Source organism: Pristiophorus japonicus, chromosome 2 (genome assembly GCF_044704955.1).
Source record: "Pristiophorus japonicus isolate sPriJap1 chromosome 2, sPriJap1.hap1, whole genome shotgun sequence".
In the NCBI taxonomy this organism is placed as follows: domain Eukaryota; kingdom Metazoa; phylum Chordata; class Chondrichthyes; family Pristiophoridae; genus Pristiophorus; species Pristiophorus japonicus.
In genome coordinates this window covers 68,284,138-68,311,237 of record NC_091978.1, presented here as the reverse complement: position 1 = coordinate 68,311,237, position 27,100 = coordinate 68,284,138, and the positions used below count along the sequence as shown (strand labels likewise).

At 42.4% G+C, this 27,100-nt stretch overlaps 1 protein-coding gene across 1 annotated transcript in view; it reads left to right on the top strand.

Moving 5' to 3' along the window:
• alpk2 (alpha-kinase 2) overlaps nucleotides 1–27,100 on the top strand; it is a 97,569-nt gene that overhangs the window by 49,198 nt on the left and 21,271 nt on the right. The window contains exons 5-9 of the mRNA XM_070867815.1: nucleotides 6,713–10,268; nucleotides 13,682–13,829; nucleotides 22,586–22,713; nucleotides 22,812–22,847; nucleotides 23,173–23,235. Coding sequence (XP_070723916.1) covers nucleotides 6,713–10,268; nucleotides 13,682–13,829; nucleotides 22,586–22,713; nucleotides 22,812–22,847; nucleotides 23,173–23,235 — 3,931 coding nt within the window. The remainder of the gene's footprint in view (nucleotides 1–6,712; nucleotides 10,269–13,681; nucleotides 13,830–22,585; nucleotides 22,714–22,811; nucleotides 22,848–23,172; nucleotides 23,236–27,100) is intronic.

Genomic DNA, 27,100 nt, shown 5'->3' with positions numbered 1-27,100 from the left:
AATAGAGGATTGAAATCACACAAGATCTTTCCTATTAATCGAATTAATGTTAGAATTAAAAGTTAATCGAGCGCAATGTAAATAAAAGTATACCTATTATATCAAAGCACAGTATTACAAATATAAAAGTCTTGTGTGAAAGTCTTCCCACATGTATGCTGATGACACCCAGCTCTACCTCATCACCATCTTTCTCTACCCCGCCACAAGGGCCGAAATTGCCCACCGCCAGAAATGAGGCGCATCTACCGTTTTCGATGTGTTCTGGCTGGCCCAATGCATGGGACGGCCAAACCGTTGAAATTCAGCAATTCGAGGAGGGGGGGGGAGGGGTTTGAGCGGGGCGAAAGTGGCCTCATGATGGGGGCAGAAGTGGAGGCGGGGTGGAGTGGCCGTCACTAGCAGGACGGTAGTGGGGGCAGGGCGGAGTGGCCGTCACTAGCTGGGCGGAAGTGGGGGTGGGGCAGAGTGACCGACACTGCAAGGCATCAGTGCCGCGCTGATGATGTCACTCCCTACAGTTAAAGAAGAGGGCCGCTGCGAACTCTGCAGCCACTTTAGTGGCAAACACTGGGCCACTAGGAAGGGTTTCGGCCGGGCCAGCAGCCTGGCACCCAAAAAGGTGTGCCAGACTGCCTGTTGGTGGCCCGGCTGAACCCGTGGCCATAATTGTCGGCCTGACCTAGCAGTCGGTCAATAAACACAAATAACATGCTGCCAAGCCACAGAGAGTGTACCAACAACAAAACCTGTCAGTGGCACCGAATGGCAACGGGGCTGCTCCTGTGGGACAATTCCACAAACGAGAGGGGCAAAGCAGACACTGCAATCAGTGAGGAGGTGTGTGAAATATTAGATGAAATAACCGTAGTGAGAGAGGAAGTATTAAGGGGTTTAGCAGCTTTGAAAGTGGATAAATCCCCAGGCCCGGATAAAATGTATTTCAGGCTGTTAAGAGAAGCAAAAGAGCAGAAGCTGTGACCATAATTTTCCAATCCTCATTGGCTACAGGTGTGGTGCCGGAGGAGTGGAGAACAGCTAAAGTTGTACCTTGGTTTAAAAAGGGAGAAAGGGATAGGCCGATTAATTACAGGCCAGTCAGTCTAAACTCAATGGTGAAAAAGTTATTGGAGATAATTCTGAGGGACAGGATATATCTTCATTTACAAAGACATGGATTAATCAAGGGAAGGTCGTGTCTGACTAACTTGATTGAATTTTTTGAGGGGGAGTCTGGAACTCACAACCCAAAATGGTGATAGAAGTAGAAAGCATTAACACATTTAAAAAGTACTTGGATGTGCACTTGAAGTGCCGTAACCTACAAGGTTAGAGAACAAGAGCTGGAAAGTGGGATTAGGCGGGCTAGATCTTTGTCGGCTGGCATGATGGGCCGAAATGGCCTCCTTCCATGCTGTAAATTTCTCTAATTCTATGATTCTAACTCCCGCCCTGCTTACCTGACGTGATCCGTGAGCAGCGTGAACCCTGTGGGCGACCTGGTAAACTCTGATGGTTAGCTGAAAATAATTGTTAATCCTTTGTTAACAAGGTCATAATGACCTGAATTGCTTCCCCTGCCGATGTGTGTCAAGTCCGCTCAGCGCTGACAGACCCGGCATTTGGGAATGGTGTGCGGTGGCGGGTTTACAGATGGGTCCCGACCCACACTCAAAAAAACATCTTCGCACCCGACCCACCACCGATCGTGCCCGCTGACCTCTCGCAAAATTCCTCCCAAGAGAGTTAGCATGCAGGTACAACAAGTAATTAGGAAGGCAAATGATATGTTGTACGCTAACCCTCTAGTAATAAAGATCAAGAGTTAGTAAGGCTTGCTGCAATTGTACAGGGCTCTGGTGAGACCATACCTGGAGTACTGTGCACAACCGAGTGCAGGAAGTCCTGCCTCTTCTTGGTTACCAGCTCCAAACAGGGCGATAATGAATTTCAGCCCCTCAGTTTCCTTATTTAAGGCAGGATCTATTTGCCTTAGAGACGGTGCAACAAAAGTTCACTAAATTGATCCTTGGGATGTGAGGGTTGTCCTATGAGGAGACATTGAGTAGATTGGGCCTATACACTCTGGAGTTTGGAAGAATGAGAGGTGATCTCACTGAAACATTGGGTCCAAGTTTCGAGCCGCGTCGAGAACGGCGCAGTCCCGACCTGGACGCCCATTTTTCGCGCCACAAAGTGCACCTAAAAAAACCTTCCAGATTCTCCATCTCCCTGCAGGTCCTCTGGCCCTTGGCGCAGCGCAGCAGTAGGGGGCGGAGCCAGGTCCCTGCGCTGAAAACAGTGCCGGGACCTCTGCACATGCGCGCTACAGTGGGCACGCAAGTGCAGTAACTCCAGGCGCCCAAAACTGTGTGGGAGGGGCCGAAGCACACAGCCCCTAGCCCTGGCCGAATGGCCTCACTAGGGCTGCGTGAATAAGGCTCCTCCCATGGCCAGCTCTTGCTTCCTCCCGACCCGACTCGACTCCCGCTTCCCGCCTCCGGACCGGACCCGACACCGACCTGACTCCCGCTTCCCCCGCCCCACCCCCGACCGGACACCGACCTGACTCCCACTTCCCCCCCGCTCCCGGACCCGATCCGACTCCTGCTCCCGCCCCCGCCCCAGACCGGACCTGACACCGACCTGACTCCCGCTTCCCCCCCCCCCGCCCCCCCGCCCCGGACCGGACCCGACACAGACTTGACTCCCGCTTCCCCCCCGCTCCCGGACCCGACCCGACTCCCGCTCCCCCCCCCGCCCCGGACCGGACCAGACACCGACCTGACTCCCGCTTCTCCCCCGACACCGACACGTCTCCCGCTTCGCCCCCCCCACCCCCGCCTCCGGACCGGACCCGACACCGCTCCCCCCCCTGCCCCCGGACTGGATCCGACCTGACCTCCCTCCCCCCGACCTGACCTCCCTCTCGCTCCCTCCCCCCGACCCGAACCGAACCGACCTCCCTCCCACCACCCCCCCGACCCGCGCTCCCCCCGACCCGACCCAACGCCACCTACCTGTAAATCTGGTGCTGGGGACGGGCCCTGCCCGAAGTCTCGGGCCCGGCCCGTTCAGCCTCCCGCCCCCTTCTCCTTCCCCCCCCCCAATCTCCTCCCCCCCCCAATCTCCTCCCCCCCCCAATCTCCTTCCCCCCCATCTCCTTTCTTCCCTTTATCCCCTTCTCCCCCTCTCCTCCCCTTCTTCTACCCCCCTTCTCTCCCATCCCTCCCCCATCCCTTTCCCTTCTCCCCCATCCCTCCCTCTGCTCCCCCCCTCTCTCCCACTACCCCCCTCCTCCCCCTCCCCTCGCTGTCAGAAACACAGACACTGACAGACAGAGAATGAGAGACACACACAGACAGACAGAGAGATAGAGACACTGACAGAGACACACTGGGGGGGGGGGGGGCATCCCAGCATGCTGTTGGAGGGCTCCCGATGCTGCAGTCGTAAGTAGAAAATGTTTTATTTATCTATGTCCTTTTGCAGATTTTTTGTGTCCTCCTCACATTGCTTTTCCTCCCATCTTTGTATCATCTGCAAACTTGGCTACATTACACTCAGTCCCTTCTTCTAAGTTATTAATAAAGATTGTAAATAGTTGGGGTCCCAGCACTGATCCCTGCGGCACCCCACTCGTTACTGGTTGCCAACCAGAAAATTAACCATTTATCCCAACTCTCTGTTCAATCCTCTATCCATGCTATATATTACCCCCAACCCCGTGATCTTTTATCTTGTGCAGTAGCCTTTTATGTGACACCTTATCGAATGCCTTCTGGAAATCCAAATACACCACATCCACTAGTTCCCCCTCAAACACCCTGCTCGTTACATCCTCAAAGAACTCCAGCAAATTTGTCAAACATGAATTCTCTTTCATAAAACCATGCTGACTCTGCTTGATTGAATTATGCTTTTCCAAATGTCTCGCTACTGCTTCCTTAATAATGGACTCCAGCATCTTCCCAACGACAGATGTTAGGTTAACTAGTCTATAGTTTCCTGCTTTTTGTCTGCCTCCTTTTTTAAATAGGGGCATTACATTTGCGGTTTTCCAATCCACTGGGACCGCCCCAGAATCCAGGGAATTTTAGAAGATTACAACCAATGCATCCACTATCTCTGCAGCCACTTCTCTTAAGACCCTAGGATGTAAGCCATCAAGTCCAGGGGACTTGTCCACCTTTAGTCACATTATTTTCCCAGTACTACTTCATTAATGGTAGTGATTGTATTAAGTTCCTCCCTCCCCATAGTCCCTTGATTGTCCACCATTGAGATGTTTTTAGTGTCTTCTACCATGAAGACCGATACAAAATATTTGTTCAACATCTCTGCCATTTCCCTGTTCTTCATTATTCATTCCTCAGTCTCATCTTCCACAGGACCAACATTAACTTTAGCCACTCTTTTCCTTTTTATATACCTGTAGAAACTTTTACTATCTGTTTTTATATTTTGTGCTAGTTTACGTTCATAATCTATTTTCACTCTCTTAATCATTTTTTTAGTCATTCTCTGCTGGCTTTAAAAAATTTCCCAATCCTCTAGTTTTACACATCGTCTAATTTTACTCTCTGTTGAAGCCATATCACCCAAACTTCTCTAATTCAATTTACGTTGAGTGATTACAGATCAGAATTATAAGAGGCCTACAGCAAGTCACGTGTACTTTTTCTCAATCAAGGAAAGTACAGAAAATGGACAGGAGTAGGTAATGAGGTGAAGCTGAGAACATAGTATTTTTAAGGGAACAATACATATTTAGGGGAATTGTTTATAATTGATGTTATCAATTAGACAAGAAAGAATTTGAAAAATTCCCCCCACACTCCACGCCTCTCCTGTTTATTGCCTGACAATCACTTGTGCATGGTCGTGATTCATCTCACGGCCTCTTATGGTCAAACTTGCTTAGCTTTGTGCATGAAGGATAGCCATTGAGCAAGGTATCAGAGGGTAAATGGCACTCATGGAACCAGACTCTACATGAGGTATTTGAGACAGGATGAGAGTAGGAGAGAAAACTGAAAAGAGAGAAAGAAAAATGAGAACAAAATAAGCATGTAGACTTTCGGCACCCGTTAAGGTGATTTGACAGTAAATTGGGAATAGTTAAATATACCATTTTGCAATTTAATCACTGCATTAAACGTCAAATAATCATGAAATGTTATAACATTACCTTTTTTCAAGTTATTTTAATGCCTTAAATATGTTAACTGCATAGTTTTGTCATATATATTTTTTACATCACTACAAATAGAAATTGCAATATAATTATTGAAAAGAATAATTGGCCCAGACTGGGTGGTGGTGTAATTGGTTAGCGCACTGTCTTTTCAACTCTGGGACATGGGTTTCAGCCCACACTAAAAGGCCTTGGTTTCTTTTGCCTGTGAAGGCCAGACATAAATTGAGTTTGTGTTGCCTTAATGGATTAGGAAACAGCATAAATCTGATGACTTATAATATCCACAGAGGATGGTAACATGCTGCATATTGTATAATGACACTGCAGTTGTGTCAACATTAATTACTTAAATAAGTCTGAGGCTTTTTTCTCAAAAAATCCCGAGTTAATGATAAAACAAATGAAAATACCAGTTTCCAATATAGATGAGCATAAGAGTTATTATATCTGTAACAATAAAATCAAGTCTGGATAAAATAGATTACAGGCAAAGTTATACAGTGGAAAACAAGGATAGATTAAACAAGAACAGAAACATTGTGGCAAATAAAATTACAAGAATTTAAGCACTTAGGAATAAGAAAAGGCCATTCAACCAATCCAACTTTTTCCATTATTCAGCAACCATTTCCAGAATCCATTTTTTCATCTGCTTTCTACCCAAATCCATATCTCCGAGATCATCACTGAATTAAGAATAGATTCAATTCCCTTTTGAACATTTCAACTCAGCTGAGCTTCAAATAGATGGTAGTTTATTTCAGAAATCAACAACTTAAAACAGGCAAAAATGTTTCAAAAGTAAAGGAATGAAAAAATGAAAGCATTGATCACAAAGGAGAAATAAATACATCAAATTGATTAAAGGAATATAGAAAAATAAGATAGGTCGGACAAAATGACAGAAAATATATCCAGAATAGGGAGAATAGAATTATACTGTTGTATTCTACTCAACATATTACGTAATTCTTAGCATTCTACCAAATCATTCTTAGCGTAGAAAGTTCACCAACATTTACTGTAAAACATGACTTTCTCATTCTATTTTTTTTCCATTCATGGCACGTGGGCATCGCTGGCAAGGCTAGCATTTATTGCCATTCCTAACTGCCCTTGAGAAGGTGACAGTGAGCTGCCATTTCGGAGGGCAGTTAAGAGTCAATCGCATTGTCGGTCTGGAGCTACATATAAGCCAGACCCGGTAAGAATGGCAGATTTCCTTCCCTAAGTGAACCAGATGAATTTTTACAACAATCTGGCAGTTTCATGATGGTCACTGCTAATAATAGCTCTTTTTATTCCAGATTTATTTTATTAACTGAATTTAAATTCCCCAGCTGCCATGATGGGATTTGAACTCGCGTCTCCAGATTATTAATCCAGACCCACAATCTGGATTATTAATCCAGTAACATACCATTGTTATTGTATATTCTGTTCCTTGTATATTTTGTTAGAGGCCTCCTTGGTTAATAATTAATGTTTAATATGTAGATTTGTTTTTGACAGGCTGAAATACAACTATTACTTTTAAACGATGGGGAGACGAGTTTTATTAAAAACACTGTGAGCTTAACAAACTGTGAAGACAATCACATTACTTGTCATGATAAAAAGTCAGATCTGTTGCCTCTGGATACATACGTGACACTTTCATCACAGCAAGATAATCATGACCATGAAGCTGGTTGTGGAAGGCTCAGCACAGACTGTAAAATCCTAAGAAATGCTCTAATTGTGGAGAGTGTAGTTTCACAAAGCAGTGACTTTAAGGATAAATATCACGTTCAGGATAAAGATCTATTGCGTGAAAAAAAATCAAGTTTTATTACAAAAGATGATGATTTAATTTGCATATCCAAAGAATATCAAGAAAGTAATAGTGATTACAAGGCAAAAACTGGACACACCAGACAGCTTACTGAGCCTTTAATAAGAGATTGTTGTATACAAAGTAAGAATTCAGATCTTTATGCGAACTCTTCCATTTGCGATAAAGAGCTGGAACCTTTGGAACAACCATCAGAATTGTATATTCACAATAAGTACATTGAGCATCCATCTTCAATTGTTTGTAACGGTTCTGAGTCTGACATATTCAAGAAAGAAGACACACGTGGAAGCATAGATCCATGTCTGGATATTCAACCATGTTTAACCATACCTGTCCAAATTCAAGATGGTTCAGAATCATTAGACACTAGCTCCAATACGTTCCTGATTGGTGGCAAACTTTTAGATAAAGAATCAAAATCTTCTTTATATATTAATATTAATGATGATCCTGGATCCACACATGATGAAAGCACTTTGCAAGTCAGTGAATGTTATAGAAATGACTCCAGTCAAATGGATGCATGTGGACATGAATTTAGATCAATAGAGGTTGTTTGCCCAATAGCAATACTTGAAAGTTATAACATGTACCAAGAACCAGAATTTGAAGAATCTGTATTGGAGAATGAAACAAGTCAAAAAAGTGGTGCCAAAAGCCTTTCTCTCAACAGGTCAGAAAAACATAACCAAATTCTGCACCATTTAGAGGCTTCAGAAAATAAAGTACACAAAGAACATCGATCAACACATCAGTCAATGCAGTGTACCAAGATAGCAGAAAATGAAGCCCATAGAACTTGTTTACATTCTCATAATAATAAAGAAATATCAGGCTTTCCAGAAACTAGTAGATCTGTGGCTTGCCAACTAGATGAACAACTGCCAATTGAGCAACCTGTATTGTTTGAATGCAATTTAGAAATTCAGTCAAATCAACTGATACCCTTCAATAGTAAAGATCATGGTTCAGAATGGCCTTCAAAAGAAATAGAATGTAAACCAGACTGTACTGTTACTGAACCTTTAGTAGTTACTCATCAAGAGACTAATACATTCACACTTGTACATGATGAGAAAATGCAAAATGATGAGCCATTTCTCTTAGAAAGTCTTTGTTGGAATAGCACAGGCAACAAGACTAAAAACATCAATCATGAGGTCATTTCCAATGTTACATATGTTGAAAGTGAAGCCCCATGTAAAACGGAAGATGGTGTAAATAATGACCACCGGGGAGATGTTATCAGTGACAATCACGATGAACAAATATGCAAACAATTCTATAATTCTACAGAAATAGTCAAGTCTCCTGTTAGTTGTCCACCAACTGAAAATCAACATTTCAACTTTCAGTCAAGAATTGGCCAAACTCCAAATTCTGAAACTGTACTGGATTTGAAAGATCATCTTATGTACAACGATGAACCTGAAGTTGTTAAATCAGATAGCTTGCAATCATCCATGTCATGGTTGACAAAAGTAGACCAAAATATTTCTCCTTTACCAGGAAGGAATCAACGAAGAATGATTAACATTCAAGATAATAATGCAGTGAACATCATGGAGTATTCTGAGTATCCTGCCCCAAAAGAACAAAAATCATTTACAACATGTTCAACTATAATAGACCAATCTATCAGCCTTCAGGAAATAACCAGACCAGTTCAGAACTCAATGGAATGTGTAGCTGAGGTTGATATGGAAGATGATTCTGGAAGAGTGCAACATGTGGAAGATGTCCAATCAATTGTAATTGACAGTTTAGAATCTTCATTAATTGATGGACAAAACCTGAATAAAACTCAAAGAATTCAACCCGCACTTCATGATGAGAGCCATTTTGAATGTTTATCAGTACCAGTTGCAGAGGAAACTAAAGCCACAGATAACATCCATGACATTGATATTAATGCAACAGCAAATTTTAAATACTCAGAAGATTCTTCATCACATTTTGATGAGACAATGATATTTCAGAGTCAAACTAGCCAGGTTGAAAAGAACTCAGAAAATCACGCCGTCATTTCTGCAGAGTGTGACAGTGAACTAGGTCAAGGCCACATTAATGCCAAAACGATGTCAATAGAAAATTTGAAGTCGGCTACATTTTCAGTCGCTTCAATAATAAAAGTTCCATCAAAGACTGAACAGGTCAAGGATATAAAAGCAAGATCAGCCACAATAGATTTGAATGAAAACACTCAAAAAGTGGGATATTTACATGATCGCAAGGCAAATCTAAGTGAAATATCCAAATGTTTTGTAACAAATATGGATAAAATTGTGGGGATACAGTCAAAAGAAGGACAACTTATGAAAGAAACAGAAACTGCAGTTGTCACTGAAGAAAACAATAAAACTATTCAACACAATGATTTCTTCCCGTTATCTGCTGTCAACAGCATAGGATCGAGCATAACTGCTCAACGAGTGGTAGGTGAGGTAATGAATATTAATTCTATAGCAGCAAAAAATTGCAGAGAACGTAACAAAAGACCTACAGGAAGTAATCTAAACCAGTCTAACTACACAGCTGTAATGTCAGATCATCCACTGGAATGCATCAAAATGGACATAAATGCTGAATGTAAAGGGAAGAGTTGCCAGATGTCTACATTGCCCAGCAAAAGTAATCAAAAGTTTTCTAATGGGTCCAAAATTGAAAATATCCCACTGGATTGTAAAAATGATAACCAAACAGAGCCTCCAAGAACTCAGACAATGTCGAAAGTATTATTATATGAGAGACAGAAGAAAACTATTGATCCTGAACCACACATTTCCATACAAACCAAGTCTTTGACTGAGAAGAGCATTTTATCCATACCATCACACAATAAACAGCAGACTACAGCTGTTAGGGTTAAGCAACCTTTATTAGCAGCATCGGCCAAAGAATTGATGTCAGGTGCTCGGAAAAAAGCAAATTTCTTGAAGCCATCCAATGAGGCTGCCAGGGCTACCACTGAGATTGTGGGTCCGGCTCCATCTCTGAATGATCAGCAGAAAAAGGAAGCAGTCAAACGTATACGTATGTCAGCTGACAATGTGGGGAAGAGCGTATTAGAGAAAAGCAAACTGTCGTATTCTTCAGCAGGAAAGGAGAATCTTAATAAAAACGTTGCTGTAATTAAAAGAATGTATCAAAAGACAAATGAGGAACCAGCTCACAAGAAAGAACATAAAGAGCTGAAAAAAGTAAAGCATCATCAGAAGGATGAGCACAAAGGTATATTTTTATTCCATTTTAAATTCTTATCCCATTAAACTAGCAAGCACACACATAGCATTACAATAGCTTCCATCTCCTCCATATTCAAATAAACCAAGTTTTCTTTCAAAATGTTCTGATTTGTATAATGAAACATACAAATGGTTGAGACATCGCCCATCTCCCTGATTTTAATTCCTCAACCATTGGTGACCATGCCTTCAGCTGCTAGGCCCGGAGCTCTGGAATTCTCTCCCTGAATCCCTCTACCTCTCTTTTCTCCTTTTAAGATACTCCTTAAAACCAAACCTAACTCTTCTACCAAGTTTTTGGTGTTCTGCCCTAATTTCTCCTTCTGTGGCTCGGTGTCAAATTTTGTTTTATAAAACTCCCGTGAAGCACCGAGACATTTTACTACTTTAAAGCCACTATATAAATAAAAGTTGTTGTTGAGACAATTCTATAGAACTGAAAGAAGAACATTTACTCAATTGACTCAAACCATTGTTTGGCCCACAACATAATGAAATGTTAAATGAATTGGATACCCTAATCCACAAGATACAGGTCTTTTTTGATGGGATGGTTCATAGAAAGGAGGAGCATGATTTTTAACCAATAAGGGAATTAAGGGTTACGGGGAGCGGGCGGGTAAGTGGAGCTGAGTCCACGGCCAGATCAGCCATGATCTTATTGAATGGCGGAGCAGGCTCGAGGGGCTAGATGGCCTACTCCTGTTCCTAATTCTTATGATCTTAAGTTCTTATGATTTGAGCCTCAAGGCATAATAGCAACTATCAATACCCAAAATACAATGGATTATGCTCTTCCTGCTCTCTAAAATGATGTTCTCCACTTTGTAGTGAACCTGTCAACACTCATCATGCATGTGACTGGGTCAACTGAGCAACAAAGGAATTTAGGAGCATAGGATCAGGAGTAGGTCATTAAGCCTCATGAGCCTATTCCACCATTCTATTAGATCATGAGTGATGTGTATCTCAACTTCATTTACCTGCCTTTGCTCCATATTATTTGATACCCTTACCCAACAAAAATCTTGAAAATTCCAATTGACCCAGCATCTTTTGGGGCAGAGAGTTCCAGATTTCCCCCTCCTTTTGTGTGAAAAAATGCTTCCTGGTTTCACTCCTAACTGGCCCAGCTCAAATGTTAAGATTATGCATCCTTTCTTTCTAAACATTGTCCTCCTCCTTGTGACACCCATCCTTAATTATCCCCACACCTTTAAATTTGACTTGCACACAATTTTACTCTCCTATCAGTGGTATCATCCCTGGATGCATCTGAGATTTCCCCTGGAGGTGTGAATAATTATGCAAATGAGGTTCAATCAGACAAGTGGTATTTGCATTTGAAATTAAAGCAGTGCAAAGCAAATTAACCTTGATTTACATCTGAAGACAAAAATCACTCTCATCCTATCTAATTTCTCCACTTCCTCCTCTTGTATCCTTTCAGTTCTACTACACACACTTCTGTGAAAAAGGAAATCTGTTTATTATCTCCTCTATTCCTTCATCCTCCATTAAAAAAAAATATTTTTTCGTCTCCAACAGGCTTTCTGTTTTCTTTAGCCAACTTTCTATCCATGCTGCGGCACTCCTTTTATGACCATAGTTGGGTGGATGCTCAAGGGGATAACCTGAGTCTGGGTTACTGGGCCAGCTTTTGTTGTAGCAGGGCATCTAACAGCATCTGCCATTAGTTAGATTTGTCCCTGCACCCTTCAGCTCAAAAATGTTTTGCCCACTAAGATGCTGAAAGTGCGATCTGATAACGGCGCAGCGAGGATAGTGGGGCATCAGGGGCCTGAGTGAACAGGGCAACCAACAGAGTATCTTCTTAACTAATGAGATTTAAGGATTGGGAAATAAACAGCAGAAGGACTGAGAAGGAGGGTGAATTAAAGAGGTGAATTCAGTGTCAAATCAGATACAGAAAGAGAAATAGAGAGAAGGAAATTATTGAATGAAAAGAGAGAAAAAAAGAGATGTAAGGAAAAGTTAAAAAAAATGTAAATGTAAAATTTAACGTTATAAAATCTCCTAAAACAATTGACAATGTGAAGGAATGAGACTCCACACTTATAATAGTTAATTTTCAGTGCCAGAGAAGTTGATTGGCAAACACTTAACACATTGTTAAAAGGGTACTTATGCTTGTAATTACAAATCTTAAATATCTGCAGCAGGTTTAGTTCATATCTACCGCACAAATACAACAACTTCACACCATTCAATGCATTTCAGTGGTGAGGCAGATAGCTTCACAAAAATGGCATCGCGCTAACGATGGAGTGGCACATTTCAACTTTTAGATATTGGCATTCAAACGTGCATTTACCCCTCGCCTGAATTTGCTGTACCATTTATGCATAGATAACGGTGACGGCATTAGACTCATCATTAATTTGACAACAAAATCTTGCCTAATGTCTTTTAGAAAACACAGCAGTATGGCTGGACAGCCAAGAGCAAAATCTGATGCCAATTATGCGAGCATAATTGGCTTCTGAATAACCACACAAATGTGGCTGGAAATATAAAAGAAAGTTTAATAAGATCATTTAACAAATTTTTTAAGCTTTGCAACCTGATCATTTGCTTCCCAAAATCCTCAGTTGAATGCTAAATCAATCATTTGAAAACAACTGTTAGTAAATAGCTTCCAGGTCACCAGATACCAGTGCTAATTAAGTATTGCTTTCATGTGTAACATGAGGTGGTTCTCCATCAACTGGTGTTATTTATTAATGGATCATTTGTAACTCTTTTGGATAATTTGTATTTATCTTTTGGAAACCAAAGCCTATTTTGGTAACCAATATTGAAGGAATCACGTGCCAGACTTGGCTCAGTGGTAGCATTCTTGACTTTGAATCTGAGATCATAGGTTCAAACCCCACTTTAGAGGTTTGAGCATATCATCTAGGCTGACATTTCAGTACATGACTGAGGGAGTGCTTCACTTTCAGAGATGCTGTTTTTTGGATGAAATGCTAAATCAAGGTCTTGTCCTCTCTCTCAAGTGCACTTAAATGATCTCATAGCACTATTCAAAGGACAGGGGAGGTGTCCTGGCCAACATTTGTTGCTCAGCCAACACTGACAAAAACATGTTATTTGGTCATTTATCTCATTGCTGTTCGTGGGACCTTGCTGCATACAAATTGGCAGTCATGTTTCCCTGCATTACAATAATGACTCTCCTTCAAAAAGTACTTCATTTGCTATGAAGCACTGTAGGACTTCTGTGGTCTTCAAAAGCACGATATAAATGCAAGTTCTTTCTAATTTACCATAAGAAGTACATTTACTAATATAGAATAGAGCTGCATGGAAAAAGAATTAATGCCACAAACATGTTGAGATTTTGCAAACCGGCTGAAGAACTGAACTCTCTTCCAGCTCCAAAACTGATCCAGAAAATCCATGCAGAATTATTCCCTGATTTAGCAGGAAGTGTCAAACTATGGGGCCTGTTCAGTGACATCCATGCAGATTCCACCATTATATGGACAAAAGATGGAGTGATATTAACTAAAATGGAAAGAAGGTAAGCTGTGTGAGTGGTTCGTGCTCATCGGTTTTCTGGTACTTCACCCTAGAGTGGCCATTGTGTTATTACAAGTGCTCTCATAATAATACTAAGACTGGGAATCTCCTCACAGTTACTCCTGCTTTGCCACCGTAACTTTGCCAGAAGTGTAGGGTACACATGTGAATGGAGTTTCCACCTCACTGCCGGCGGAGCAGGAACAACTCCGAGGAAATTCCCGACCTAACTAATTGAAATTTATTTTTATTTGATCAAACATTTTGTCAGCTGTAGAGACGAACACATTCTAAACTTGTGCTAAGAAACATTTTGTTATAAAGAAATAACTAAATCTATGAGTTATGGAGTATGTAAGATCAACTTATATAATAGAAGAACATTATTAGATTTTTGAATGTATGCCAACTCTGAGTGCAATCGTGATGATTTTCTGTTGCATGCTGTAAAGCACATCGTAAAATTCATTTGTACTTGTGTAATTAAGTGTTGGAATGACTTATTTTGAAGGGACTTTGTGCTCAGCAATAGTGCAAAAATTATAATAATAACAATAGAATGATGTATGTTCCAAAATCAGATTGGAAGCTTTCCCTCAGATTCAGGTCATAGAAGCGGTGTTGAACTATAATGAAATGGTTAATGATCAGAGCAGTCCACTCTCCAATTTTACTTTTGTGCTGACAGAGCTAATCCTGTTGGAGTAAGAAACATAGAAACATAGAAAATAGGTGCAGGAGTAGGCCATTCGGCCCTTCAAGCCTGCACCGCCATTCAATAAGATCATGGCTGATCATTCCCTCAGTACCCCTTTCCTGCTTTCTCTCCATACTGCTTGATCCCCTTAGCCGTAAAAGCCATATCGAACTCCCTCTTGAATATATCTAATGAACTGGCATCAACAACTCTCTGCGGCAAGAAATTCCATAGGTTAACAGCTCTGAGTGAAGAAGTTTCTCCTCATCTCGGTCCTAAATGGCCTACCCCTTATCCTAAGACTATGTCCCCTGGTTCTGGACTTCCCCAACATCAGGAACATTCTTCCTGCATCTAACCTGTCCAGTCCAGTCAGAATCTTATACGTTTCTATGAGATCCCCTCTCATCCTTCTAAACTCCAGTGAATAAAGGCCCAGTTGATCCAGTCACTCCTCATATGACAGTCCAGCCATCCCTGGAATCAGTCTGGTGAACCTTCGCTGCACTCCCTCAAGAGCAAGAACGTCCTTCCTCAGATTAGGAGACCAAAACTGTACACAATATTCCAGGTGAGGTCTCACTAAGGCCCTGTACAACTTCAGTAAGATCTCCCTGCTCCTATACTTAAATCCCCTAGCTATGAAGGCCAACATACCTTCTTCACCGCCTGCTGTACCTGCATGCCCACTTTCAATGACTGATGAACCATGACACCCAGGTCTCGTTGTACCTCCCCTTTTCCTAATCTGCCGCCATCCAGATAATATTCTGCCTTCGTGTTTTTGCCCCCAAAATGGATAACCTCACATTTATCCACATTATACTGCATCTGTCATGCATTTGCCCACTCATCTAACCTGTCCAAGTCACCCTGCAGCCTCTTAGCGTCCTCCTCACAGCTCACACCGCCACCAAGTTTAGTGTCATCTGCAAACTTGGACATATTACACTCAATTCCTTCATCTAAATCATTAATGTATATTGTAAAGAGCTGGGGTACCAGCATTGAGCCCTGCGGCACTCCACTAGTCACTGCCTGCCATTCTGAAAAGGACCCGTTTATTAAGGACCAACATTCCATTGACTCTGGATCAGTTCCTATGGAGTGGAGGGTAGCCAATGTAACCCCACTTTTTAAAAAAGGAGGGAGAGAGAAAACAGGGAATTATAGACCGGTCAGCCTGACTTCAGTAGTGGGTAAAATGATGGAATCAATTATTAAGGATGTCATAGCAGTGCATCTGGAAAATGGTGACATGATAGGTCCAAGTCAGCATGGATTTGTGAAAGGGAAATCATGCTTGACAAATCTTCTGGAATTTTTTGAGGATGTTTCCAGTAAAGTGGACAAAGGAGAACCAGTTGATGTGGTATATTTGGACTTTCAGAAGGCTTTCGACAAGGTCCCACACAAGAGATTAATGTGCAAAGTTAAAGCACATGGGATTGGGGGTAGTGTGCTGACGTGGATTGAGAACTGGTTGTCAGACAGGAAGCAAAGAGTAGGAGTAAACGAGTACTTTTCAGAATGGCAGGCAGTGACTAGTGGGGTGCCGCAAGGTTCTGTGCTGGGGCCCCAGCTGTTTACATTGTACATTAATGATTTAGACGAGGGGATTAAATGCAGTATCTCCAAATTTGCGGATGACACTAAGTTGGGTGGCAGTGTGAGCTGCGAGGAGGATGCTATGAGGCTGCAGAGTGACTTGGATAGGTTAGGTGAGTGGGCAAATGCATGGCAGATGAAGTATAATGTGGATAAATGTGAGGTTATCCACTTTGGTGGTAAAAACAGAGAGACAGACTATTATCTGAATGGTGACAGATTAGGAAAAGGGAAAGTGCAACGAGACCTGGGTGTCATGGTACATCAGTCATTGACGGTTAGCATGCAGATACAGCAGGCGGTTAAGAAAGCAAATGGCATGTTGGCCTTCATAGCAAGGGGATTTGAATACAGGGGCAGGGAGGTGTTGCTACAGTTGTACAGGGCCTTGGTGAGGCCACACCTGGAGTATTGTGTACAGTTTTGGTCTCCTAACTTGAGGAAGGACATTCTTGCTATTGAGGGAGTGCAGTGAAGATTCACCAGACTGATTCCCGGGATGGTGGGACTGATCTATCAAGAAAGACTGGATCAACTGGGCTTGTATTCACTGGAGTTCAGAAGAATGAGAGGGGACCTCATAGAAACGTTTAAAATTCTGACGGGTTTAGACAGGTTAGATGCAGGGGAAGTCCAGAACCAGGGGTCACAGTCTAAGGATAAGGGGTAAGCCATTTAGGACCGAGATGAGGAGAAACTTCTTCACCCAGAGAGTGGTGAACCTGTGGAATTCTCTACCACAGAAAGTAGTTGAGGCCAATTCACTAAATATATTCAAAAGGGAGTTAGATGAAGTCCTTACTACTAGGGGGATCAAGGGGTATGGCGAGAAAGCAGGAAGGGGGTACTGAAGTTTCATGTTCAGCCATGAACTCATTGAATGGCGGTGCAGGCTAGAAGGGCTGAATGGCCTGCTCCTGCACCTATTTTCTATGTTTCCATGTTTCTATCCCGACTCTCTGCTTCCTGTCTGCCAACCAGTTCTCTATCCACGTCAGTACATTACCCCCAATACCATGCGCTTTGATTTTGCACACCAATCTCTTGTGCGGGACCTTGTCAAAAGCCTTTTGAAAGTCCAAATACACCACATCCACTGGTTTTCCCTAGTCCACTCTGCTAGTTACATCCTCAAAAAATTCCAGAAGATTTGTCAAGCATGATTTCCCTTTCATAAATCCATGCTGACTTGGATCGATCCTGTCACTGCTTTCCAAGTACGCTGCTATTTCATCCTTAATGATTGTTTCCAACATTTTCCCCACTACTGATGTCAGGCTAACCGATTTATAATTACCCGTTTTCTCTCTCCCTCCTTTTTTAAAAAGTGGTGTTACATTAGCTACCCTCCAGTCCAAAGGAACTGATTCAGAGTTGATTGACTGTTGGAAAATGATCATCAATGCATCCACTATTTTTAGGGCCACTTCCTTAAGTACTCTGGGATGCAGACTATCAGGCCCCAGGGATTTATTGGCCTTCAATCCCATCAATTTCCCTAACACAATTTTCCGCCAATAAGGATATCCTTCAGTTCTTCCTTCTCACTAGATCTACTGTCCCCTAGTACAATCGGAAGGTTATTTGTGTCTTCCTTTGTGAAGACAGAACCAAAGTATTTGTTCAATTGGTCTGCCATTTCTTTATTCCCCATTATAAATTCACCTGAATCCAACTGCAAGGGACCTACGTTTGTCTTCACTAATCATTTTCTCTTTACATATTTATAGAAGCTTTTACAGTCAGTTTTTATGTTCCCTGCAAGCTTCCTCTCGTACTCTGTTTTCCCCCCTCTTAATTAAACCCTTAGTCTTCCTCTGTTGAATTCTAAATTTCTCCCAGTCCTCAGGTTTGTTGCTTTATCTAGCCAAATTATATGCCTCTTCCTTGGCTTTAACACTATCCTTAATTTCCCTTGTTAGCCATGGTTGAGCCACCTTCCCCGTTTTATTTTTACTCCAGACAGGGATGTGCAATTGCTGAAGTTCATCCATGTGATCTTATCCACCGTCAACCCTTTAAGTATCCTTTGCTAGTCTATTTTAGCCAATTCACACCTCATACCGTTGAAGTTACTTTTTCTTAAGTTCAGGACCCTAGTTTCTGAATTAACTGTGTCACTCTCCATCTTAATAAAGAATTCTACCATATTATGGTCACTCTTCCCCAAGGGGCCTCGCACAACAAGATTGCTAATTAGTTCCTTCTGATTACAAATCACCCAGTCTAGGATGGCCAGCTCTCTACTTGGTTCCTCAACATATTGGTTTAGAAAACCATCCCTAATGCACTCCAGGAAATCCTCCTCCACCACATTGCTCCCAGTTTGGTTCGCCCGATCAATATGTAGATTAAAGTTGCCCATGATAACTGCTGTACCTTTATTGCACACATCCCTTATTTCTTGTTTGATGCTGTCCCCAACCTCTCTACTACTGTTTGATGGTCTGTACACAACTCCCACTAGCGTTTTCTGCCCTTTGGAATTCCACAGCTCCACCCATACCGATTCCACATCATCCAGGCTAATGTCCCTCCTTACTATTGCATTAATTTCCTCTCTAACCAGCAACGCCACCCCCCCCTTCTTTTCTTTTCTGTCTATCCTTCCTAAATGCTGAATACCCCTGGATGTTGAGTTCCCAGCCTTGGTCACCCTGGAGCCATGTCTCCGTGATGCCAATGACATCATACCCGTTAACTGCTATCTGCGCAGTTAATTCGTCCACCTTATTCCGAATACTCCTCGCATTGAGACACAGAGCCTTCAGGCTTGTCTTTCTAACACACTTTGCCGCTTTAGAATTTTGGTGTAATGTGGCCCTTTTTGTTTTTTGCCTTGGGTTTCTCTGCCCTCCACTTTTACTATTCTCATTTCTATCTTTTGCTTCTGACTCCATTTTATTTCCCTCTGTCTCCCTGCATAGGTTCCCATCCCCCTGCCATATTAGTTTAACTCCTCCCCAACAGCACTAACAAACACTCCCCCTAGGACATTGGTTCCAGTCCTGCCCAGGGCCAGACCGTCCGGTTTGTACTGGTCCCACCTCCCCCAAAACCAGTTCCAATGCCCCAGGAATTTGAATCCCTCCCTTCTGCACCACTGCTCAAGCCACATATTCATCTGAGCTATCCTGCGATTCCTACTCTGACTAGCACGTGGCACTGGTAGCAATCCTGAGATTACTACTTTTGAGGTCCTACTTTTTAATTTAACTTCTAGCTCCCTAAATTCATCTCGTCGGACCTCATCCCGTTTTTTTTACCTATATCGTTGGTACCTATATGTACTACAACAACTGGCTGTTCACTCTCCCTTTTCAGAATGTCCTGCACCTGCTCCAAGACATCCTTGACCCTTGCACCAGGGAGGCAACATACCATCCTGGAGTCTCGGTTGCGCCCGCAGAAACACCTATCTATTCCCCTTACAATTGAATCCCCTATCAATATCGCTCTCCCGCTCTTTTTCTTGCCCTCCTGTGCAGCAGAGCCAGCCACGGTGCTGTGAACTTGGCTGCTGTTGCTCTCCCCTGATGAGTCATCCCCTCAACAGTATTCAAAGCGGTGTATGACCGCAGATAAGCAAAATCAATCTATCTTTGTTCTGGTCCCTGCAGATTGCCACTAATCTGACATATGTTCTGCTGAGGCCTACTGTGGGTGTAATGGATAGAATTGCCAGGAAACCCTGGGAACTTCCCTGGACATGCCACCTTGATATAAGGGGGGGACTCCATTCATTATTCACGGTTTGAAGAGCTCGTGCAAATAGAGCAGAACCAGTTTCTACTCCAAACTGCTGCTCACCTTGGCACAAATCTTGCTTTCCACCCTTTCTGGGCCACCGATTTCAGGGCCTTTTTTTAATCATCCTTTGCAACACCTTGCCATTACCCGCACCATGTGCCATGAGTTCCAAGCGAGCCAATGGGACGCCGAGTCGCCGGTTCCAGGTGGGCCGAAGCGACGCTGGGCCAGCCAAAGGGATGCCGAGTTCAAACCTGAGAAGTCCGTGAGCTAACGTAGCTTCTTTCTGACATCCTGACCCGGGGATCCGGCTGGTAGGCTTCACAGGCTCCTGGTGTAGATGGTGGGGGAGGGGAGATTGGGGGAGAGAGGGCCTCGGATGGTCTGTGATGGCCACGGGTGACGATGGTCAGCACAGCTCCCTCGGGAGCTGCTGTCCCAGGCGCCATATTATACAGTTACATCCCCTGCATCAATGCACTGACCACACTCAACCAGCTCTGTTGGGCAGGCCACATCATCCGCATGCCCGACACGAGATTCCCTAAGCAAATGCTCTACTCGGAACTCCTACACGGCAAGCGAGCCCCAGGTGGGCAGAGAAAATGCTTCAAAGGACACTCTCAAAGCCTCCTTGATAAAGTGTAACAACCCCACTGGTACTTGGGAATTCCTGGCCCAAGACCACCCAAAATGGAGGAGAAGCATCCAGGAGGGCGTTGAGTACCTTGAGTCTCGTCGCCGAGAGTATGCAAAAACCAAGGGCAGGCAGCGGAAGGAGCGTGCAGAAAATCAGACCCCCCACCCACTCTTTCCTTCAACCACTGTCTGTCCCACCTGTGACAGAGACTGTAATTTTCACATTGAATTGTACAACCACCTGAGAACTCACTTTTAGAGTGGAAGCAAGTCTTCCTCGATTTCGAGGGACTGCCTATGATAATGATGTAACAACTCAAAATATTTGGCCTAAGCTTTGGTGAAGGATTTCCAGATGTTGAATATTGTATAAATCAGTTACTAAGTTCAAAAGTGCAACCTTTTTAAAATGTGTTTATGGGTTGTGGGTGCCACTGGCAAGGGGAGCATTTATTGGCCACCTTTAATTGTCCATGAGAAGATGTGGTGGGTCTTCTTCACTTGCTAGGCCACTTCAGAGGGCAGCTAAGAGTCAACCACATTGGTGTGGAACTGAAGTCACATAATAGGCTAGGTTGGTTTCCTTCCCTAAGGGACATTAATGAATGAGCTGAGTTTTTACAACAATCTGACGGTATCATGGTCACTTTTACGAGCTTTTCTATTTCCAGTTTTTTAAAAACTGAATTCAAATTCTCAACTGCCAAAGATGGGATTTGAACTCACATTGTCTGGAATATTAGTTCAAGCCTTAAGATTATTAGTCAAGTAACACAACCATTATGTTACCATACCAAACATTTGGGGGGGAGAGGGGGAAATTTCCCCCTTTAAGGCCCATTACCTCTCTAAGAGGCGGTAATGGGACGATAAGGCCTTTCCAGCCAGGGCAGGAAGCAGTGCCACCCCATTCGTAATTGCCCCCGGGCCAGGGTTGGCAGGAGCGGGTTTCTGCTGTGCCACGTATTTCTGCCCCGCCCGGCGTGCCAACCCCTTGCCGCCTGGTGGCGACCACTTTTCCGCCCCGCAGGGGAAATTGCTCCCATGGGAGCGCAGCCACCACCAGTCAGCGCCCCTGACAGCTTTGCGCTGCGGGAAGCTGCCAGTAGTTGGGCTGCCACCATTTTCTTTTCATTGTTGGCCGCTGGTTCGGCCGGGCCACCATTTTGGCCAGGCTGCCAAGAGGCAGCGCGGCACCCCCTCTTGGGTGCCAGGTCACTGACCCGGCGGAAACCCTCCCTGATGGCCCAGCGGGCTCCACGTAGGCCTCGCAGTGTCCCTCCCCTTTAAGAAAGGGGAAGGGACGTTGTGACACATCAGCGCGCTGAAGCATGCCGCATCACGCTGATGTCATCACCGCGTCGATCCTGCCTCCAATAGGGTCCCATTGCGCTGGGAGGCAGTGTCAGAGTTAAAGAGCCAAATTTTCTGGCTCTTCACTCTGACTCCATCTGGGCGGGAATAATTCGAATTATCTGCCCCAACCTGGCGGAGGGCAATTTCCAGCCCTTAATGCTTTTATATTTTAATGTCCTTTCTTCTCATTCGCATTTAAATTATTTTGCTATTTGGAGAGCACATGTTTCATATCTTAGTCATACAACTAAAACTCATTAACGGCTATTAAATGAGATTAAATTCAACTACTGTCAACAACATTTACAATTCATGTATGTTATGAGAATGCATAGTTTTTTTTGGTGTAAAGTATTTTAAAATTTAACTTATACAAATGTACCTTTTTTTAAATGTAGAGCTTTAACTATCTTCATTCTTTGATCTTTAAACTATAAAAGAGAACACTGCATCCTCTCGTATATCACTTTGTAAAGAGTAATTAGAATCATTTGTTGCTTTCCACAGCGTTTCTAACCTTTATATTTGTTCAAAAACCTAAAACTACAAATTTGAGAAAATAAGAAAAAATACAAAATCTGATAGTAATCAGAATTTTTTTTACAATTAAAAGAAAATTCCATTCCATTCCATGCTGTTATAAACCATTCCTACCATCACGATTATAGTTACCAAACTTTACCATACCAACTGTTTTCAAATTGTAGCGCAGGAGATGACAGCCCAGTCTCCTTGGCAATAGTTCAAACTACTAGGAAAGATCGAGGGTTATATCAGTGCTCCTTGAAGAATATGTATGGAAGTGTGTCCTGTGAGTTTGACTTCACCACTGAAGGTATCAGAAAAAATGGCAAATATCTGATTATTGTTTCACAATGAAATTATGGAAGAGATGCACATGGAATGATAATCAATTTGTCTTTACTTCTCCAGTTCTGAATGAGCTTCTTAGTTATCAAGTTGTTGAAGGTACTGCCCTTTTTAAGTCTATAAATAACATTGTGCATGGTTTATGTAAACTCTTCAGTTGTATTCGATATTACAAATGAATATAATTTAATACCATTTATTATCTGTCTTAAATAAGCTGAAAGTGACACATAAACTTTAAATATTAGAATATTTGTTTGTTTAATATAAACTATTACTATTCAAAGCGCTGTTTTAACATTACACAGAATTTTCGGCAAGAGAGTTTAAAAGAGTCGTGGTATGTGGTTTGAAAAATAGATAATTGCATACTTTCATCTCACCTGAGTTCATTGATTTTAAACCATTTCTTTTAAATAACTAGGGCAGAGCATCATTGAGTCAGTTAATCCTGAAGGACGTCATGCTATTCCTGGGTCAGTGGCAGGTGAGATGCTATTATGTAATGTGATGTCCGTGATACATAGTCTGACTGCAAATGAATGGAGTGGATAGTAGTATTTGCTACAATCCACCCACATCAAACTGGTTGACTTCCATGGAGTGCTTCTGTGCTTTTAATTTTTTTTAAAGGAAAACAGTATGAAATCACTTTAATACACATTTACACACACATATATTTTGACTTGGCAGATTGCGAATAGTAAAAGTACCAATCTGACATCTTTTTAAAAAAATTTACTTTTTGGTGGATTTTTCTGCTCATTAAAGTGAGGTACGTCAGTGGTGAACAAAATTATATTGTTCCATCTTGGGACACCTTATAGCAACATCACACAATGTGCATGGAGGTATGGTATGGCCCAAATGAACAGTAAAACTCTCTGCAATCCTATTATTTTATCTTAATTCCAACCTCTACTTGCTATGCCAGTGAGATGTCTTTCATTTCCTGCACCAGCCTTATAGCTTCACTGAGTGAGATTGTCAATTTAGAAAGAAAGAACGTGCATTAAAAATGCCCTGATTTTAATGGGGGAGTCCAGAGACATGGAGGACCAAGCAATCATTACGGCAGGGTCACATTACCATAATTTTTCTCAGCGACCTGCCCGATCCACTGCCTTGCCGGCAGGTGGGAGCAACAACTCAACAGCAGAAGGCCGCAGCAGCCCGTGAGAATGTCGTTGTGTCTCGTGACCTGCATATTTAAAGAGGTCTCTGCTGCCTTTCTGCAGGTTAACATCGGGACACCGCAGGAAGGCGACGGGATCAGAGGGGTTAATGTCGCTGCCCTCATTTTAACTGCCTCCGGCCCTCTGTCCGGTTTCTGCCAGGCGGGGGCAGTTAAAATCAAGGCCATAGTGTCTAATCACATCTCTCAGGATGTTACATATAATGAATTATTTTAAGCCTCTCTTGCTATATATCTGTAATGTAGTATAAGTTCGTGCTAAATTGTGGCCAGTTTTGTGCTTGTTGACCCACATCCAGTAAGAACTAGTTTGGGACTGCCTTTACTCTTTTGACATACTGTTGGCACAGAGAGAGAGAGTGAGCGAGAGAGAGAAAGAGAGAGAGAGTGAGCGAGAGAGAGCGATCGAGGCAAGGGCCTTCAACTCATCAGTTTGAGCTGGAATTTAAAAGGCAACAGCTGCTTGATTGAGAGAAGCAAGTGCTAAACTGATGAACCAGAAAATTGAGAGACTGGGATTACCTCTCAGTGGGGGAGGATGAAAGCGAGGGGAAGAGGTTTTGCCTAATTAAACTCTTAAATTCTGCACTATAAAACAAGCATAAACTGAGACTGTGCAATCATTGCACAAATTGCTAAAATATCCCTGATTGAGAATTTTCATTAAAAAGATCCTAGAATAAAAGCATCTAATATTAAAAGGATTACAGCTTACAAATTACGATGTAGGGTATATTAGGGTACAAATGCTTAATGCATCTATTCATTTTAAGTGGATTTAAGTCTCCATTAAAACAGATGCCAAAGGAATGTCATGCTATTGCGTGGCACTCATGCACGTCTTGGAATGTACTGGAATGGAAAAGACCATTGTGGACAACTCAGTCTATCCCAATTCTAAGAAATATCATATCCCAAGATATCTCTCATGCCCTTCATCAAATCTAGTAACTTCCAGCCCTTTTGTTACTTTGGTAAGGAATTTTTACCTTCATTACTTTAATGTCATTACTACCATTGACGGCTGTGCCTTCAGCTGCCCATGCCCCAAGCTCTGGAATTCCCTCATTATACCTCTCTACCTCTTCTAAGATGCTCCTAAAAACCTATTTCATCTGTCCTAATATGTGGCTTGGTGTCAAATTTTGTTTGATAATGCTCCTATGAAGTGCCTTGGGATGTTTCACTATGTTAATGTACTATATAAATATACATTGTTGTACTACAGTATGGTTGGAAACAGTGGTGTCCTGCTAATACCAATATTTCACAACATGGCTCTCACAACTTGAACACACTTTATAATTATACAGAAATGTTGGACCACCGCTAGTTTGCAGCATCCAAAATAAAACAGGGACATTCAACAATGCCCAGTTGCACATGCGGCGAGAGTCCCCCATAAAGGTACAGTTCAAGTACCCCTGGATGATTTGAATCTGTAGCTGCCACTGCTACAAAACTGTCATTTTGATCAGTTCTTGGGATATCAAGAACAATAAATTGCAGCATTAATGTTCATGAAATTGTGTGTTATTGACTTGCACTGTTTATTATTCTGTCATGGCAAATGGATTTTGTTGCAGTGTGTGAGTCTAATGTCATATTCAAAATTCTTTGCATTTTTACCACACTTAATAAAAATAATGAAGTGAAACCTAATCTTAAATTGGGACAAAGAGGGAGTGAAGTGAGTCCATCTGAGGTACCGGGTGAAACATTGGATTAGCATAGCATTCTTTCACTCATGCAGCCAGAGTTTGAATCCAACCCAGACCGATGGTTCTCTCTTTGGCAGTTGCAAGTTTCAGCTGGAAAAGCAACAGACACACAAAGAACACAATTGATTCAGGGTGAATGGACACATTTACAAAGGAGCTGAATTGGTATAATGAGCAGGTGTAATGATAGATATAGAGTTATACAAGTATGTAAAAAGGAAAACAGTAGCAAAAGTAAACATTGGTCCCTTAGAGGCTGAGGCAGGAGAAATTATTATGGGGAATAAGAAAATGGCAGAAACGTTAAAGGTGGTGAACCAAGGGTCTAATGAGTGTGTGGAACTTAATGTAATTAATAGAAGTAAAGAAAAAGTACTAGAGAAACTAATGGGACTAAAAGCTGACAAATTCCCTGGACCTGACGGGCTACATCTTTGGGTTCTAAAAGAGATGGTTGCAGAGATAGTGGATGCATTGGTTTTGATCTTTCAAAATTCCCTAGATTCTAGAACGGTCCCAGAGGATTGGAAGCAATGTAACACCACTATTCAAGAAAGGAGGGAGAGAGAAAACAGGGAATGCAGGCCAGTTAGCCTGACATCAGTCATTAGGAAAATGCTGGAATCCATTGTTAAGGAAGTGGTATCAGGGCACTTAGAAAATCATAACATGGTTAGGCAGAGTCAACATGGTTTTATGAAAGGGAAATCGCATTTGACAAATTTATTAGAGTTTTTTTGAGGATGTAACTAGCAGGGTAGATAAAGGGCAACCAGTGGATGCAGTATATTTGCATTTCCAACAGGCATTTGATGAGATGCCACATAAAGGTTGCTATGCAAGGTAAGGGCTCATGGGGTTGTGGATAATATATTAGCATGGATAGAGGATTGGTTAATGGACATAAAACAGAGATTAAGGATAAATGGGTCTTTTTCAGGTTGATAGGCTATAATTAGTGGGGTGCCGCAAGGATCAGTGCAGGGGCCTCAGCTATTTACAATCTATTAATGACTTGATGAAGAGACCGAGTGTAATGTATCCAAGTTTGCTGACGATACAAAGCTAGATGGGACAGTAAGCTGTGAGGAGAACACAAAGCGTCTGCAAAGGGATATAGATAGACTAAGTAAGTGGGCAGATGGAGTATAATGTAGGGAAATATGAGGTTATTCACTTTGGTAGGAAGAATAGAAAAACAGAATATTTTTTAAATGTGAGAAACTTTTAAATGTTGGTGTTCAGAGAGATTTGGGTGTCCTTGTGCAAGAAAAACAGAAAGCTAACATGCAGGTATAGCAAGCAATAAGGAAGGCAAATGGCATGTTGTCCTTTATTGCAAGGGGGTTGGAGTATAAGAGTAAGGAAGTCTTGCTACAATTGTACAGGGCCTTGATGAGACCACACCTGGTGTACTGTGCACAGTTTTGGTCTCC